The 20,134-nt window shown below is 40.9% G+C and overlaps 1 protein-coding gene across 1 annotated transcript in view; it reads left to right on the plus strand.

Annotated features, from left to right (window-relative positions):
* The window catches only part of ssh2a (slingshot protein phosphatase 2a), an 84,104-nt gene that overhangs the window by 24,351 nt on the left and 39,619 nt on the right, over positions 1–20,134 (plus strand). Inside the window, 3 exon segments of the mRNA XM_038813103.1 lie at positions 1,941–2,044; positions 8,956–9,020; positions 16,106–16,224. Of these exon segments, the coding sequence (XP_038669031.1) occupies positions 1,941–2,044; positions 8,956–9,020; positions 16,106–16,224 (288 nt within the window).

A 20,134-nucleotide genomic window follows, 5' to 3' on the forward strand; every position in this document is an offset into this window, starting at 1 on the left:
TTCAATTAAATTTTGCTCAAATGTTAACATGTTGCAATTCATACATTTCATACAACATTTAATGTAATTTTATCATTCATATAATTGTGCTGATCTTTTGTATACAAATAGTTTGAAGGGCACATGCTATGACAGAATGTTTTCTTCTGTCCACTTCTAAAATAACCTGTTTGAAATTTCAAAATATAGGCGTTTTGTTTTTGAAGTTCCAGCTTTTGGAAGATGTAACACCTTCCGTGCAAGCTTAAATGTGCATCTAAACACTGCAAGGAGAATTTGTTCTGGATTTAACAGAGCAAAAGAATTGTCCTGGTTTATATGCAACCTGGGATTACTGCACTCCCAGGTTTTAGTGTGAAGTCTGGAGCTCTGTTTCGAATGGAGCAAGAAACACTTGATTCTCGCTATTTTCATGCTGGTGTACATTAATTATCCAGAACCTGATTACTGGTATTGACCAGAACGGACCAGACTTTAAAAGAGTGCGGAGATACCTTAATAACAATTACTATTACAAAATGTCCTTTGCTCATTGAATTTTCAGGTTATTTTATTGCTTTCACAATGATGGAAGAAAAAGCTAGTAGCTTTCAGGCAAATGATACTCTGCAGCCAAGACTGACATACTGCACATGTTCTCACAAAGTTGTACCATTAGCCATGTTTAGACTATCAGAGTTCAACTTGAACACCTTTTTATCTCCTCTCCAATCTGTATATACTGTACAAGTACATACTGTACAATTGTGCACTGTCGGATATACTAAAGGCACATGAATCTCATACATATTGTATTTGAAGTCATGACTTACCTCTTATTCTTTTCTGATCATCTTTGTCGTTGTTTGGGAATAGAAAGCATCCCATATGGCTGCATCACAGCTTGGTATGGTAACTGCTCGGCCCAAGATCATAAGAAACTACAGAGAATCGTGGACACAACCCATTCCATTACGTGAGCCCACCTCACATCCATTGACTTGGGAAAGCAGGCAGCATATTTAAAAACTCCTCCCACCTGGGTTATTCTGTCTTCAAACCTGTTCTATTGGTCAGAAGATGCAAAAGTTTGAGAACATCCACCAATAGATTCAATCGACCCGATGGGCTGAATGGCATCCTTCCATGCTCTAGGGATTCCATGAAAAGCAGCTTCTTCCCCACTGTTACCAGACTCCTGAATGGCCTTCTTTTGAACTGAACTGATCTTTCTACGCACCTTTTCCACAGTTGTAGCACTATATTCTGTATGCTGCACCCGATATCAATCTTTATGTATTAACATTGTACATTTATAGAATGTCCTATGTATTCATGTGTAGAGCGATCTACCTGGACTGTACGCAGAACAATACTTTTCACTGTACCTCGTAACACATGACGGTAAATCCAAAATTAACCTTTGGAGTTAATATAATTTACTCTGAGCCACAAAAGTTCCCTAAAGGTCCTTTACTTCCCACTTTTTACATTCCCTAAGGAATGCTCGTTTGCATGGTTTTTTTTGTTAATGAAAGAGACATGCATAGTTTACCAAGTGTGCAGTTAGAAGTAGAGCAGTCCTATCTTGTACTTTGTATGAACTTGTACCCAGATAGTGTGACCTTCATCGATTAGAAATTGCTATTTGTGCCAATACAAAGATTGAAAATACTGGAAAAACTCGGCAGATCTGGCAGTGTCTGTGGAGAGAGAAAATAGTTAACGTTTTCAGTCCACATGACTCTTTGAACATTAATTCTGTTTCTCTATCCAGAGATGCTGCCAGATCCACTGAATTTTACCAGCATGTTCTGTTTTTGTTTCCGATTCCAGCATCTGCAGACTTTTGCTTTTATTTTAGCACTTGTACCAATGATTTATTCTAACACTGTTGAATCAGTTGCTCCGATGTTCATATTTTCATTTTACTACAGTGAATCTTTTTTCCATTTTCACAGCATAAGTGAGAGCTTCTTGACTGTAAAGGGTGCTGCCCTATTCTTGCCTCGAGGAAATGGCTCAGCCGCACCCAGAATCAATCACCGGCGCAATAAACATGCAGGTAAGTGCCCTAAAAATGGGAATCACTTAACTTTTGGGGTGGAATTATAGCAAAAGTTTATCTAATGGCTTCATTTTTGCCCTTTTTTTGATGTTCACACCTTGCAGGTTGAGCACCCCTTAAGTCAAAATTCGAAAAATCCTGAAATCGGCACTTTGAGCGCCAAAATCATGTTTCTTGTTAAAAAAATAACATGATGTTCACCCGATATCCGCTAGCTATGCGACGTTTCACAACTGTACCTATAGCAGGTATTCCAAAATTCAAAAAATTTCTGAATCTGAAACACTCTCCGCCTTTAGCATTTTGAATAAGGGATGCTAAACCTGTATTTTTCCCTCGATGCAAGGCATTGGTGCAACGGTTTTTTAAATTGAAATAAACATAGGATGTTTCATTTTGTTGTATCTGTAAAGTGACCTGAATGAATGAGTGGCTAAATTTATAGTACAGTGAATTGCTAGTTTGCACTGTTCCGTACCACCCAGTCTGGATTAGCACTGTTCCATACTTACACAGATGTTTCCCCAGCATTCTCTGAGTCGTTGCTGCTGAGTCTTCTGTGCCTGTTCGGATCAAAATTTAACAAGGCGTGGAGCCTAATTAATTATTGACAATATTAATGAGCTTGGATGCATGCATTTAACTTTTCCAGCATGGGGAACTAGTATTACTGGAATGAGTGCTGGAACAGCTGTATTTCTTGAAACTGATGAAACTGAAAAAGGAAGTCGGCTTGTATTTGTGTTCTAAGTATGGGGGGCAGGGTGAGAACAAAAAGTGTAGAACTAACCTGATGCAAGTCTTGATAATTTTGCAAGATTTCTTATCTGGCTTGATCACTTTGGAAAACAACACTAGAATTGTTCAAGAATATTTCTTTGAAAGAAACTTGATGACTTTCTGTCAAATTCCGGTCAATTCCTGTGCTGTAATTTACAGTGCAGAAATGTGCTTTTAGCACTACCACTGTACCTCCATTTGCAGTAGATGTCTGCATCTTCTCTATTATTTTGCCATCCATTGCATATTGCATCTGATTTCAACAACAGTTTATTCAGTTGTAAAACATGCAGGATTCTTACAAATGTATTGATTTTAACCTGGACAATATAATAAATAGAAGCAGTAGATCTGCCATTCAATAAGATCATGGCTGATCTTCTGTATAAACTCTCTTTTGCTGTCCTGTTGTAAGAGGATTAGAGACCAGACAATACATTTTGGACAGAGACACTTGATACAATGGTATCAGGACAAGTTATTAAACCCGCTATCCTTAACAAACTAAGGCAATTAACCTTGTCGTTCGGTTGACTCTTGCTTTCCACCATGCTAAAGGCACCAACACCTCCGTATTTCTTAATCCGTGCAGGGTGGCACTGTAGCACAGTGGTTAGCACCAATACTTCACAGCTCCAGGGACCTGGGTTCAATTCCCGGCTTGGGTCTCTGTCTAGGCAGAGTCTGAACATTCTCCCTGTGGCTGTGTGGTTTTCCTCCGGGTCCTCCAGTTTCCTCCCAAAAGCCCCGAAAGACGTGCTCGTTGGGTGAACTGGACATTCTGAATTCTCCCTCCGTGTACCCGAACAGGCGCCGTAGTGGGTGGCTAGGAGATTTTCACAGTAACTTCATTGCAGCATTAATGTAAACCTACATGTGAAACTAATAAAGGTATTATTATAAATCTCTTCTCTTTTTTTAAATTCCCTGCAGCCAGGGACCTTGCTGTGTCGTGATGTTGCCATCATGTTTTGATCTTGCCTCATTTGTCGGTGTTTTACACTTAAACAGCCCATCATATTCTTTTTTTATAACTAACCATTTCACACACTTAATAAGCAGTATCATCATTGAATTATAACTCAAGTCCATTGATATATTCTAAGCCAATCCTTCCATCACAACTGGTAACATCATTCACGACATCTGTCCCCATTTCCTTTTTGCTATTCATTGTCTGCTCACCATCAATCCCTGTCACGATGTCACCCTGATTTAACTCCAATCACCCAGGCAGCAGCTTGAGTCACACATCTAAAATTAACCCTTCGTCTACAGGAGCTCATACAAAATACACACACAAAATTCACAGCCCAAAGTAACAAAAATGTAACAAGATTCACATCCTACACTATTTTCATAACCCTTGATTCCCTTAGAATCCAAAAGTTGTCAAAAGCACAATTCAGATTTGGCAACTAACATCCATCAAAACAGACAGAAGTTCTATTTCTGATAACCTTTGATGCATTTTTAAATGAGTTTAATTTTAACAACCATACTGATTTTACAAAAGTAGCTTTCAACTGACCAATCTCTGCAGTAAATTATTTTACATCTTTGACAGAAAAGATTGTCGAGGGAGTTGCCTGCAACATAGTATATCCTGCTTGCACGTATGATTTTTAACCAAAATTGTTAACGATAGTGGGGAGAATTTTCAGGGTCTGTTTGCTGTGGACACAAATCCCATTATCGTCACTAAATCTCGCGAGAGTGCCATAGGAGATTTCTGCCGAGAAGATCTCGGAATGAGCCGGTTGCTGGTTCGAAGAGGCTCCGTCCCACCAGAGTGAAAACCCCCCCTCCCTTTTTTTTGACAATGGGATCTGGAGAGTAAACCTGGCTGCTTTTCTGGGCTGCCGTTTTCAGTCAGAACCTGACACCTTGCCAGTTTTGGGAAAATTCCGCAGAGTATTTCTGCTATACCTTTCTTCCCACCCAGCACTATCATGAATAATCTTTCCTTAATAATAATAATCACTTCTTGTCACAAGAAGGCTTCAATGAAGTTACTGTGAAAAGCCCCTTAATCTTTTGGATAACTAATGATGCTGAAAGTAACGATGGCAGACTGTAAAACTGGAATTGCACTGTACACTCTGCAGATTTAAACTGGAATGAGATGACTTGCAGAAGAGGTTTCATACTTCATACCTCCCGGCATTATTTTGCTTAGCTCCTTGAGTAGTGCTGCCAGCTCTGCATTGATGCGTAACCCTTGCATCAGTGTAAAGGGACCAATATAACAAAATCCATGTAGAAGCATAGATATGGGCTTCAAATAGGAATCTGATAAAGTGTTCCTTGTGCCCAGTATCTCTGTCTCTATTTGAATTTGCAAACAAAGCACTTAATGCCCTAAACACTTGGAGAACTGCACTTAGCAGTTTTCCATCCTGTTTTTTTCGTGTATTTCGAAGCATGTCAGCAAATGGGAATGCAAGGTAAACAAGGCTGGCATCTATTTCCTGAGGTTAATATTGGGAGGGAATTTATTTCCTATTCAGCACGGTAGCATAGTGGTTAGCACTGTTGCTTCCAGCAGCACGGTCCCAGGTTCGATTCCCAGCTTGGGTCACTATGCAGAGTCTGCACATTCTCCCTGTTCCTGCATGGATTTCCTCCGATGCTCTGGTTTCCTCCCGCTAGTCCCAAAAGACATGCTGTTTGGTGAATTGAATATTCTGGGTTCTCCCTCTGTGTACCCAAACAGGCGCCGGAATGTGGCTTTTCACAGTGGCCTCATTCCAGTGTTAATGTAAGCCTACTTGTGACACTAAAGATTATTATTATTATTCATATTTTGTTCCCTATTTCTGGGCATACATTAGCATTAATCACTAAGTACCCACACAATCTTGTAAAAGAATGTATTTGTATTGTAATCTGATGGGTGCAGTTACACAAATAAACAAAGAACAAAGGCATGGTGGTTAGCATCAATGCTTCACAGCTCCAGGGTCCCAGGTTCGATTCCCGGCTGGGTCACTGTCTGTGTGGAGTCTGCACGTCCTCCCCGTGTGTGCGTGGGTTTCCTCCGGGTGCTCCGGTTTCCTCCCACAGTCCAAAGATGTGCGGGTTAGGTGGATTGGCCATGCTAAATTTCCCGTAGTGTAAGGTTAATGGGGGGATTGTTGGGTTATGGGTATACGGGTTACATGGGTTTAAGTAGGGTGATCATTGTTCGGCACAACATCGAGGGCCGAAGGGCCTGTACTGTTCTATGTTCTATGAAAGTACAGCACAGGAACAGGCCCTTCGGCCCTCCAAACCTGCGCCACCATGCTACCTGCCTAAACTAAAATCTTCAACATTTCCAGGGTCCATATCCCTGAATTCCCATCCTATTCATGTATTGTCAAGATGCCCCTTAAATGTCACTATCGTCCCTGCTTCCACCACCTCCTCCGGCAGCAAGTTCCAGGCACCCACTACCCTCTGTGTTTATAAAAAAAAAACTTGCCTCGTACATCTCCTCTAAATCTTGCCTCTCGCAATTGTCCCCTAGTAATTGACCCCTCTACCCTGGGAAAAGTCTCTGACTATCCACTTTGTGTATACCCCTCATAAGTTTGTAGACCACTATCAGGTCGCCCCTCAACTTCCTTGGTTCCAGTGAAAACAAACCAAGTTTATTCAACCTCTCCTCATAGCTAATGCCCTCCATACCAGGCAACATCCTGGTAAATCTCTTCTGCACCCTCTAAAGCCCCCACATCCTTCTGGTAGTGTGGCGACCAGAATTGAACACTATACTCCAAGTGTGGCCTACATGTGTTAAATTAATTGTTCTGCCTAATGTGGAATTGGGATACCATTCCTATTTTGGTGCTTAATTATACTTAGTTGACAAAGCAGGTTCTTTAAAATTGAGTTAATGAATTGAAATATTTTGTGCACCGTGAGATTATATTACAGCTTGAAGAAACATTTGCATTATGGCACGGATGAAACTTAAGTGTTATGTTCACAAAACCATCAATTGAGATGCTTTTAATTCTGTTATTAAATATCTGTTGGCTAAGAAACAAACATAGCCGGAACAATGAAGTTTCTAATATAGTATAATTTCCAAATGTAATTTGATATTATTTGGGTGCATTGTACAATCTCAGTAAAGACAAGCCGATTATGTTGTGTGAAACATACCTTTGTGTTCTGTGGGCATATGATCAGTTCAGTGTTTTTTGGCAACCCCCTACTTCCCTATGTTGTAATTGCATACTTCCTGCTTTAATTCTGCATTCAAAGTTATTTTTAATTTATTCACAATCAGTGAGGTCCATTTCTGCATTTGCAACCCATCAATCTAACTTAAATGTGTAAAAGTGAAATTTGACCGCTTTTGTTTTCTCTGATGTGCACAACACCTGAAAACAGAATCTTTCTGCTTCCGTTCTGGGTGCTACAGCCAGATTAAAAAACAAAACCTAATTGTCATAAATGATTATTGGAACTGCTGCAATAGCCTTTTGTTATGAAAGTAAACTTGTTGCCCTCTTATAATAAAAGCCGCTTGTTTGATTTCTTCAATAATTAATCACTGTTTAGATTCTGGACTCCAAAAGATATCGTGTGACGCTCCTGCAGTTGTGGGGAACAAATATCAAGTGATCAACCTCAGTGGTTGTGCAAGGATAGTCACTGATTTAAGAGCTTCCTTGATTTAACAGCATCTTGGGAACTGAATTTTTTGTATTTATAAGTGAGCCATAGGTTAGCACTGCCAGAGGGCACTGCCCAGGTGCCAGGCTGGCAGTGACAGGGTGCCAGGTCAGCAATGCCAAGGGTCAGGGCTGACAGGAGCCATGCCCATACCAGTTGAAAGGGGGTATGAAGGGCGTTTGAATGAGTTTCATAAAGTAGGGGGAGTGAAAGGGGGTCCTGAAAGGGGAGGTGTGGGGGTGGGTGGAGTCTTCAGCGACTCCATAGTGGGGTGTGCTCACTGGGGAGGGGGAAAAAGAGGGTGGGCAGGTAGGTAATGCCCATCTCTACGGCGGGTGGCTTTGTCTGTGGGTGGGAGGTGTGGAGGACCCTCAAACGCACTTGGAGATCAGGGCACTCTTTCAATGGCCCCCATCTCTGAGGAGCTGGTTTCGCCTGCAAGTTAAGATCCACATTGCTGAAAATATTTGTGTGGACTAGACCAGGAAGAAGCACCCCAAGGCCCAAAGAAATGACAACGTGTCGGTGAATCCAGGTCTGCATCTTGTCCAAAAGGCCAGCGGGAAACATCCTACCAAACTTGCCCAAACTAACACTTCAGTCATTTTTTGGGAGAATCATGCCCGTAGTCTCACCAATGCCTGGTATAGCTGAAGCATAACATTCTTCCTTTTGTGTTTAATTCCTTTCATAATGAAGGACAGCATTCCACTAGCTGCCTTAATTACTTGCTGTAGCTGCAAACTAACATTTTGTTATTCTTGCACAAGAACACCTAAATCCCCCTGCGCCTTGAGTTTCTGTCATTCTCTTAATACACTGCCATTTTATTCTTCCTGCCAAAGTGAACAACTTCATATTTTCCCACATTATATTCCATCTGTCAGAATTTTGCCCTCTCACTCAGCCTATCTGTATCAATCTGTAACCTTTTTCCATCCACTTCACAACATAGTTTCCAGCTATCTTTGTGTCATTTGCAAATTGCCTTCGCTCTCTCATCAAAGTCATCAATGTAAATTGTAAAAGGTTGTGCCCCAGCACAGACTCTTAAATCAGAAAAAGACATAGTAATGCATTCTCTCTGTTTTGTGCCAGCTAGCTAATGTTCGATCCATGTTGATATGTTACCCGTACACCACATGAGGTTTTATTTTCCACAATAACGTTTGATGTGGCACCTTATCAAATTTACAATGTCAGTTTTCATTATAAATAGGAACAAGAATTTACGATAGAAGGACAAATTTTCATAATGAGATCTTCGTGTCTGCTTGAATTATTCCCTCACTTCACCTAAGCATAGGAGGTGTGTGTGCACAGGCCATGAAAATATCAGTGATCAAAGAGATGATGGTAACTGAAATTCAGTGAGCTATCACAAATAATTGGACTAATTAATAGAATTTGTTTCACTTTCCTATACCCAGCTCTTCAAACATTTTTTTGTTTCTTTCAAGGTGACCTTCAACAGCACCTACAAGCAATGTTTACCCTTCTTAGACCTGAAGACAACATCCGTTTGGTGAGTAATCCATGTATATGCAAATTTGTCTGCCATTTCAGAACTCTGCCTTTGACTAAATCAGTAGAAATTTTCCTACAGAAATTGAATTACTTGTTTCACATTCCCATGTACCATTGAATCAACTGAAGCGTGAGTAGCTGATCTGTGTGCAGAACGTAGGCCAACTTTGACCTTGAATTAACAATAGAAGATGTGCAAAAAACATTGGATTGATTCACTAACTCAGCTGACCCATTACCCTTCACCCTTACTAAAGTTTGAGACTAAATTTATGGTGAGTTGTAAGGATGTGAAGCAGGGACCTACGTTGGGAGTTAGAAAATTAGAAAGGTACAAATTCGGGGATCTTTTCTATATTGCTTACTGCTGACCCAGAGCGATACTGGCAATTGTCACTGAGCTCACCTGATGATGATCAGATGCATCGTCTGAGAAGTGGGACCTAGAAAGCAATGAGTAAATCACATTTCATTTTAAATAAGAGAAGAACAGCTGTCATAGTGTAGCTATTTATTGCAGTAGTCAAGTGTATAGTCATTGTGGTGTTAGGGTATTGCTACCCATCCAAGAACTGCTTTTTTCGTTTGCCGGATTTCTTGTAATACTTGAAAATATCGACTATTTCTAACCTATATTTAGCATTTTCCTAGCTTCATGTTCACAGGTTCTTAGCACTATATAGAAATCATCCTCTATTTTATGCGGGCTAGTTCTACACTGTTAGATTTATACAACTTTTGCCAAAATTATTCTGGTGCGAATTTAATTTCAGAGTGGAAGCATGAAGTACTTCTATAAGAAAATGTGCAGCCAATGGCAGGAGCTTTGAGTATTCCTGCCTTGCACACTAAAATTTAATGATGGCAACTTGAGTGACTCAACACTCTCATCCCAGCTTCTCATGGTACTCAACAGTAGAGGACAGAACCGTGGAAAAACTATGGTCGCGAATCTCCGAAATGGAGACAGACTGTTCGCGCCATCACGTTTCACGATGGCGTGAAATGGGCATGGGGACTACCGATTCTGGCCCCCACAGGGAGCCAGCATAGCGCTGGAGCGGTCCACGCCACTCCAGCCTCCCTTCCCGGCGCCAAATGGGCGCTGTGCCAACCGCGCATGCGCAGTTGGGCTGTGCCAACCCACGCATGCGCGGGGGAGTTCTTCAGCACGCCTGCCCCGACACAACATGGTGTGGGGATTCGGGGGCCGGCCGCGCAACAAAAAAGGCCCGGGACACCCCCCCCCCCCCCCCCCCCCCCCCCCAATAGGCTGCCTCCCGAATGCGCTCACGTCCGACCCCTCCGCACCCTCAGGTAGGCCCAGAATGTGCAGGTGTTGCCTCCTGGACCAGTTTTCAAGGTATTCCAGCCTCTCCTGCCACCCCTTATGTAGGGTGTTGTGTGCCTCCACCCTGACGGCCAGGCCCGGTATCTCGTCTTCATTATCCAAGACCTTTTTCTCAATCTCCTTGATCACCTTCTGCATTTTCTGGGTCTCAACCACTTTCTCCATTGAGGCCTTCATTGGGGCCAGCATCTCCGTTTTCAGGTCAGCAAAGCAGCTTCTAAGGAACTCCTGCTTTTCCAGTGACCACTGGGCCCACGCTGCCTGATCCATGCCGGCCGCCATTTTCTGTTCCTGCGCCCTTTCCTGCCGCTTCTCCCTGGTCGTTTGTTTGGCCGTCCTGCTCCTGGTCCCCTCCATAAACTGCTGTGGGGAGCCTTCTACTACCATTTGCCTCCCGATTTGTGCTGAAAAGGTGCCGTCAAAGTTCCTTAACAGGGCTCGTTGGTCCATTAGCGGCGGAAGCTGCCGAAAACGCAACCTACCCGTGCATGGCCGCCACCGGCAGTGACGGGCCGCCTCCCGACCCTTCGCACAGAGTTCCAGCCGGCAGCGACCAAGTGTGGACGGTGCCGGCGGGACTCTGCTTTTTTTGCGCGGCCACTCGACCCATCCGAACCGGAGAATCTGCAGCCCCACCGCGTACAGCGGCCCGCGACCGGCGCCGTGTCAAACGCGCCGGTGCAAATGAAATGAAAAAATGAAATGAAAATCGCTTATTGTCACGAGTAGGCTTCAATTAAGTTACTGTCAAAAGCCCCTAGTCGCCACATTCCGGCTCCTGTCCGGGGAGGCTGGCGCCGATTCTCCGCACCTCGGAGAATCGCGTGGTGTGATGCGGTTGCAGCAATTCTCCGGCCCGGCGGGGCTCGGAGAATCGCGCCCTATAAATCTCCTTGCATGCTTTCCATTGAAGACCAAAGGCTCATAGAGGCAAAGCACACAGATGGGCCCTGGCAGATATCAGTAGTTTTCTATTTCTATTTCCTAAGACTTTGAAGTGTACTTGATTGTAATTTTTCCACGAAGTTTCAAAATCTCATTCATTTATCTTTTAATGAGTTAACTTCCAGAAATATAGTCAACCTAGGACATATCAAATCACAATGTCTGCTGTTTTAAAAAATCTGTGTGCAGTTATAGGTTCACTGCAGTGCTGACTTTACTGTATTGCTGCTTGTACAGTTATTGTAAAATAAGATTATTTAAATTTAATTTTATTCTTGCTTACACGACAGTATTTGAATGTTGGAATAATTTTTTTTAAAATTCTGTCGCCCCAGTAAAAAAGGGGTTTGCTTTGTGCTTAGTTCCGACTCGTTGCTCTGAGTGCACATTTTACATTGTTACTGCAACAACTGGATGATTCAAACACAGCAATCCTGATTCACAGAGACCTAAATTGCATGGAACTACTACTGCCATGCAAAGTAATTTGGAAATGCAGTCAATACAATGACATGGCTACACAGTAATATTTCATGCAGTTCTTGACCTTTGATTCTGTACACTATTGTAGAAAACTTGTCACCAACAGTTAGCTATTTGGGCATTGACAATAACTTGCTTCAGACTGACAGTAACTTGTGGATGTATCCATGTCCATAAAGGCGTAAAAGGTTATTTAAACCTAATAAGACCGAGGAAAACTTGACTCACTTTTATCTTCCTGCCTTCCCACGCTCCTCAAAAAAATGTATCCTATAAAAGTTAATCATATGACCTACATGGTTGATAATATTTCTGTTTTAACATTTAGTATCTTCCCTTCCTGAGCATTTAACACCATTCTGAAGTTAAGGGTGGATTGTCTCCCAAGAAAAAATATAATGTAGCAAAATGTATTTACTATTTTAGACACACAATGGTTATTGTGATCAGTGTAGATTTTTGTTTAAAACTGTTTCAATTCTGTATATTTTCTTGTACAATTAGTTGGGAATTTGCAATATATTGTGGAAAACTGTATCCGTATGGTATTCTAGAAATGCTTTATTTTTTTTTTCCTCTTTATTTCTATCCCTGTCCTTTCATATATTCTTAAATACAGAATGCAAGACTATGGTCATCTATCAAATGAGTTTACATTCTCTATTACCCACTTTTCATAAATATTTATACCACCTTTAGCATTCACTTCCTCCAACATCGATGCAATGTGATTGCAGTGAGTACAATCCACAAGATGCATTGGAGAACTCATTAAGGCTTCTTTGACAGCACCACCCAATCCAAGAACTAGGGAACAAGTACAAGGAAAATATTTTGTATAGGGTGTCCTTGATTTCAAAGAAATGGCAGAAACAATGTTACCAGCTGTTTCTTGAGATACCTTTTAGATGTGACAGCTGCATTGACAGTACCTTGCAACAGAAGCAGTTTCCCTACTCTGCTCTCTGCTTAACCATAAATTGGTCTGGCCTCATTACAAGGTATGACATTAATAAATTTAATTTATTGAGTCCAAGTGTAAGAATAGATGAGTCCGTACTACATTTAGTTTTCTCTAAGTGTGGGAAATTTGGCACACATGGTTTAATTACTGAAATGTGGAAGATTCTTCAATGCATCTTTTGGATTGTACGTACTGCAATCACATTGCATCGATGTTTGAGGAAGTGAATGCTAAAGGTGGTATAAGAAAGATGGGAGAAACTAATGTATGGTATATTTTGAACTCTTTTTATAAAAAAAAAATACCTGCGCCAATAAGACTGATGGGTAACCAATTATCGCATAAGATTTGAAGTAAAAAGTTCAGGATTGTGTTATGATCTAGTTAGGTAATGTTGCCATTTAAAGAGAAAGCATATTTATTACTTGTCTGCAAATGTGCAGAGCTGTGCTGGGAGAGTGGATAACAATTTTGTAAAGGGAAAGTGTGCCCTGAAAATGTGAATTAGTTTAACAACTTCTCCTTTCCAGCAAATAATAGTTACAAGTATATTATTAGTTATAACAGGGAAGATAATGGAAACTAATGACAAGTAATAAATTATTGCCTAGCCGTCAAGAGTTCAGCAGCGGGTTAATTTGGATCTATAACGCATTTACCCATTTTCACCGGAGATGTTAAATTAATAGTTATCATATTTGTCCTGCCTTTAGTTTAATTCTCAGTATGTTTCAAATAAATTATCAGTTTATTTAATTTTCTACTGTTTTACTACCATCTTGTGCCATTGTCTAGACATTTTCGGGCCTCAGAATTAAGCAAGGGTTAAGTACTTGCACATGATGTGGGGATGAGGAAAACTTCAGGTAACCGCCTTTCTTTAGTTATTGCACTCTTACCTCTGAGTCAGCGGGCTAAAGGTTCAAACCCCATCTTGAGATTTGGATACATGATCTCATCAAACACTCTAATACTGAATAAGCACTGCACTTTTGGTGATGTATTTTTCACTAGTGTTTAATCAAGTCCCTCTGGGGGGCAGTTAAAGCACCTATGCAGAATTTAAAGAAGAATAGCGGTGTTCTGCCCATGTCCTGCCAAATATTTATTCCTCAACCAATCATACTAAAATAGGGTATTCAGCCAATTGGGCTCACTGCTGTTTGTGAGACCTTGCTAAGTGCAAAATTGTCTATTGTATTTCCCTAAGTGATTTCACAAGGTTGAAAAAGGCACTATATCAATGCAACATTTTTCTTAAACCCAAGAAAATTTACAAGTCTGAAGGAAAATCAATTTCTTCTATCTCCTAGAAACCAGATCAAGATTAGCAATTTCAGAAATCATTGCGTAAACAGATGTCTTCCTTCCTCAGCTGAGAAATGACCTGTAGTGAGACCAAAGAGAGGTTGAAAATAAGGTGCAGCTACACAAGTTCCACAAAGAGTCCATTCTTATAAATGTGAATTATAGTAGTCTGGTTCTCTTAAACATAGCACAGTATAGAGATTGCTATTGATAATAAGTAGCTAAAAATAACACTTGTTGCTGTATGAATGTTTAGGAAGTTTACTTTGCAATTGCTCTTGGGAAAACAATTGCTCTTGGGAAAGTTAAGTGCATTTTACAATAAATCTTGTGATGTTGCAGGTGTTCATAAAGTGCTTAGGTAGCCAAGTCCTTGTGCTTCTACGATAGATAGCAACATCTGGGTAGAATGTTAATGGAGGATGTGTGACGGTACATTGTGTGTACAGATTCACCACCTCGCTAGCAGTGTAATTTTGAACCCTGGAATGTCTTAACTCCCTGGCCTGATTTCCTTCCCCTTGCATCTGTCCACTAGAAACAGTCAAAATAAGAGGCAAAAGTCAGGCCACCATTAGCTGTGAGGTACATTGCAGGGGGATAGTTTTGGTAGTATCTGGTAGTATTTGGTAAGAGGAAGTGAGGTGGGGAACGCTGGGACTGCAGATTTTCCTTGTGGGAGCCAAGGAGTGCTCTACCTAGCCTAATTTACCTTTTTAGGATCTTTGCTTTTTTGCTGATAAGATTCTGCTGAACATGGTGGAAAGAAATGAGATGGTACGTTTTTGGAGGCTGTTTTACCTGCATGGATGCCCTGTTTTACTCTGCAGCTTGGGTTAAAGACACACCATTTTCGAAATATTTTCCACCAGACCAGCTGGTGGAATTTAAATTGAATGAATAAAATCTGGAATATAAAGCTAGTCTCAGTAATGATGATCATGGCAACTATCTTCGATTGCTGCCGCCGAACTGGTTCAGTTTTATGACTTCCGTACCTGGTCTGGCCTACATTTGACTCCAGACCCACAGAAATGTGGCTGATATAACTACTGTCTGAAACGAGTATGCTACTCCGTTTAAGGGCATTTAAGGATGGGCAACAAATGCTGGCCTTTCCGGCGACACCCACCTTCCATGAAAGTATGAAGAAAAAAAATCCAGGGTTATGTTTATGCCTGTTATATTTGTTCTCCCAGACCCAGCACCAAAATTGAAATCAAAAGTGGTCTGTGACAGGTCGGGCTTAAAAAAAGCTCCACCCAATCATGCTTGCAATACTTATGGAACAGTGTTTGCATTTAAAGCTTTGCTAATATGGCAGGAAAGTTAGGTTTAAGGATCATCCTTATCAGATCTCATTAAATAGCAGAGCAGGCTTGAGGGACTGTTTGGCATACCCTACTTTTTTTTTTGCATTTAACTGTACATCAAGCTATCCCATGAGTGTGAATTCTTCTGTTTATCATTGTCAGTGAGCAAAAATGCAGGTTCAGTTTTAACAGAAATCATACTAGAATGTGTTTAATTTAATGTTACAGTGATCAATTCAGTTAATTGATTTGGCAGTTTGTATTTATGGCCAGGTGACGAGCATTCCTACGTCACTTTATTTGCAATTAGATATTGACGTAAATGTTGCTATGTTTGTTGACACAGTCTGGCTGTGTGAAATAATATTGGTAGTCCGGCAAACTGGATAGTTAACCCCAGGTTGAGAGAGGATGTAATAAATTGACTTAAATAATAAATAATCTTTATTGTCACATGTAGGCTTACATTAACAGTACAATGAAGTTACTGTGAAAAGCCCCTAGTCGCCACATTCCAGCGCCTGTTCGGGTGCACAGGGAGAATTCAGAATTCTCAGTTGGTACCGAAATTGAACCTGCGCTGCTGGCCTTGTTCTGCATCACAAACCAGCTGTCTAGCCCACTGAGCTAAACCAGCCCCAACTTGATATGTTCTACTTTGTTGGACCGTGACTTAAAATGTCTGAACAAAAATAACATTTTCTTTTCAATAATTTCAGGCTGTGCGGTTGGAAAGTGCGTACTTGGAACTAACGCGATACATGGTGGTAGTTTCCACCAATGGCAGACAAGATACAGAAGAAAGTATTGTTTTAGGAATGGATTTCTTCAAGGATAGGTAAGAAAACATACTTGGACTGTTACCATTTTACCAATGTATGTAACTGGTGGTGGTGGAACTTTCATTGCTGCTTAATATAGTGAAGGCATGAGACTGAAATAATAAATTCTGAAATATATAATGCAGAATGATTACTTTAAAGGATTCCGCTAACCTGATTGGCCAAAGAGTTTTATTGTCACATTTTGATAGTATCAGCTGGTGTGGCTGCTTTGTAACTGACTCCTTGTTGTGCTACAGAATGCTTTGCTTGTGTATTAATTAAATTAGTTTATTCATGCAGGGACTGTTTTTGTTGTTGAGATTTTTTTAATAAAAGGATTTGTTTCCTGATTTAACAAATCCTTTTAGTAAACATAATATTGGAAGCAATTGATTTTAGCCATTATTGGACCATTTGGATATTGCTCTTTTTTTACATTGATGCCAATAATTACTGAATCCCATTAAAACATTGGTGTTTTATTTAGTTTGAATTATGTGAAATGGTCCCTGGGTTGATTTTTGTTGTTGTTGTTGTTGTCATTTTTGAACAATGGTTCATTCTCTTTATCTTTATCTTTGTCTGTCCATCTCTCCTGCCCACTCTTTCACTAACGTATTTGGCCTTGCTCACCAGCTGGGCATGTAGCATTCTTTTTACTCAGCATCTGTTGTATTTTGTGAGCTAAAGTATCTATTTTCAAATTGTAGCAGCTATCAATTAATAGAATTAAATTTTCTCAAAAGGTTATTGCCAATATACTTGATGCAGGCCAATCTGTGACGAGAGGCATGATTTAACTGGCTGTTTTGGGTGGGTTTAGCAGGGTCGTTCCCAGCGCTACCCTGCTATCAAATGTGACTGTTATTTTTTTTCGGGTCTTGGCGGGGACCGCCCTACTGAGGCCACAGTCAGTCCCATTTCCTGCCCTGTGGAGCTCCGCTTGCCAGTGGAGGAAGAGATTGGGATGTCAGGGGGTCCTCAAGCCGCCCCACATTCCACGTCAAACAGCCAGGGCACCCCTAGACCAGACCCCCAGCATGGGCAAAATACCACCTTGGCATTGCCATCAGTGCCAGGATGCCACCCTGCCCAGAGGCCAACCACACCGGGGCCTGTGATCACCTGGGAGACCCCTCACTCCCCCAAGTGCTGTTCTACCTGGCCCCCGTTTCAGGAGACCAATGCTAAACGGCACCCGGATGGGGTCTCCTCGGCAAGGCCGATACATCCCTGGAGCTGGTTAGTTCTGGCGTAAACATAACTGAGCTGAACTGCATACTTAATTTTGCAAGTGTGGATTGCGCCATCTCGCTAGATATTGCGGGGTGTAAAGGTGACTGGAAATCCCGGAAGAGTCCGCTCTCAACCTGATTCCGATGGGACTCACCCTGTAAATTGCACCTGAGACTACTGTAAGGAGTCAAAACTAACCTTTTAGGTATGCTATACAAGAAACTCAACTGGTTTATAATGTAGCTCAAGTCTGAGCCTAAAGATATCAACTCGCCTGTTGTCAACGATTCTCTGCACTGAACATTAAACCTTTATTCATAAAATGCTAAATATTGCTTCAGAAAGCTAGGTCAAAATACCATCAACAAAAGATATCTACAGAAGAAATCTTCATGTTAAATGAGAAGAAAAAAAGTTAGAATTGCACATGACATAACATCAAATAACTTGCGTTGTTTAGTGATGGCAGCTCGAGTCCCCTGCATACCTAAACTTACATTGTCAATGGGCAGAGATTTCATTTTTAATCAATGATGTCTTCTCATAAGATTGTAAAATGCTGTTTTAAAGATCTTCCTGCTATACTGTTTCCAATGAACAGTGTGCAACATTTCTCTAGACTTCAGATCTTATGATGAAGCAAATAACTAGCATTGTATCTGTCAGGTTCACATTGATGTATGTCTGCTTGTTGCTATGCAAACAAAACAACACACACTCTTTATATAGTTCCATGGTTGAGGATGATAGTTCTTGAGTGCCATCCTGTTACAGAGTGCAATTAGAAATGACTCGAGCATGTGGCTGGGGGAGGACCCAAGAATAATCTTTTTATAAAACTTTCCATGAGGTCATTTTGTGCAGTCAACACAAGTTATTTGTGTTGACTGTCTCCCAGAACACCACTGCTCTCTCTAGCAATGCTACATAGTGATCACAATGAATGAACGTGGTTTCTAAAATTAGGGCTGCTTAAGTGGTTATGTTCAATTATATCAAATGAAGTATAATTTAAAGTGCATATTCATTTGCGCTTTCAGTATGCTGGTTCAAACATTTGATGTATATTGCAGATATCTCCATTTAAATCTTTCTATAATGTTTGGCCTTTAGGTGAAGCTAATGATAAGGTGAACCACTAGTGAGGAAATATAAAGTGAGGGATTCAGTAGAACAGTAACGCACGGAGTTTACTCAGAATAAGTTTGTCTTTTTTGTTTTCATTAGCAGATTGCAGCTCTTACAGAAATTTTTCATTTGTTCATGGAATATGGATGTCACTGGCTCGGCTAGCATTTATTGCCCATCTCTAATTGCCCTTGAAAGGTGGTGGTGAAGCTGCCTTCTTGAACCGCTGCAGTCCATGTGTTGTCGGAACACCTACTGTGCTGTTAGAAAGGGAGTCCCAGGATTTTGACTCGGTGACAGTGAAAGAACGGCAATATAGTTTGCCTGACTTAAATTTCTTTTTGGCATGCTTAAGCTTGCCAAATGTGCACATGCTGCTAGACAAATTTTTAGCCTTGTGTATGATTGATTTCATCTTAAAAGATTTAAAAGTGTATTTGAGGATCTAAACCGTGCCACTGTGACAATCCGATACCAAGCTTCAAGTCCTCACATTGTTGTCTTTCTACCACAAAATATCTGCTACTGCCATTCAGCTGGGATGATGAGGGTTGGCTGAATGGATAGATACATAAATTGCCTAGATAGATAAATAGATTGGGTGGCATGGTGGCACAGTAGTTAAACACTGCTGCCTCACAGCGCCAGGGACCTGGGTTAAATTCTGGCATTGGGTGTCTGTGTGGAATTTGCACATTCTCCCCATGTATGTATGGGTTTCGTCCAGGTTTCCTCCCACAGTCCAAAGATGGGGTTATGAGGGTAAGGCAGGGGAGTGGGCCTTGGCAGGGTACCCTTTCATAGGGTTGGTGCAGACTCAATGGGCCGATTGGCCCCCTCCACGGTAGAGATTCTAAGTAGCATCAGATCTTTCCACTGTACTTTTATATATCCTTTCCTGAGCCCAACAATTTATCTGTCTTTGCTGAGATGTAACACTCCTCAGGCATCCAGGATGAGTCTGAAGATTAGATTTTGATGTTCTGCCCATGGTTTTTTTCGCATGGTTCATGTCCATTTATGTAAAATTGGTGCGGTTTAATGAATTATCTTGCTCCCCCAACATAACTTTGGATATCCTTTGCGCTTGTTGCTTTAACAGAAGTAACACTGATAAGAGTGTGGATAATGAATTCAAGATGAACACAAGAATTCAAAATAAACAAATTCATTAGTCCTTAAAAAATAAAATCTGAAGCCGACTATACTTTTTAAAATTCTTAAAAATGTTCACAGAAGATGGCCTCATTTATTGCTTGTCCTTAATTACCCTAAGCAGATGGTAGTAAACGACCAACTTTTAATTTCTGCAGTTCCTGTGAAGTTGTTCCCACATCAGGTAGTGAATTCCTAGATTTTTGATCCAATGATGAATGGCAGTTGTATATTTAAGTCAAGATAATGTGAGACCTGAAGGAACTTGGTGTTCCCATATTATGTTTAGACAGCCAGAGGTTACCATATCTGCATATTTAAAACTTCAGGCTGAGATTAGCTATAATGCACAATTAACGTTCTTGAAGAAGGATTTGGTATTGCAAATAAAGTGTTTTGATAAAA

Source organism: Scyliorhinus canicula, chromosome 12, assembly GCF_902713615.1.
Source record: "Scyliorhinus canicula chromosome 12, sScyCan1.1, whole genome shotgun sequence".
Classification (NCBI taxonomy): domain Eukaryota; kingdom Metazoa; phylum Chordata; class Chondrichthyes; order Carcharhiniformes; family Scyliorhinidae; genus Scyliorhinus; species Scyliorhinus canicula.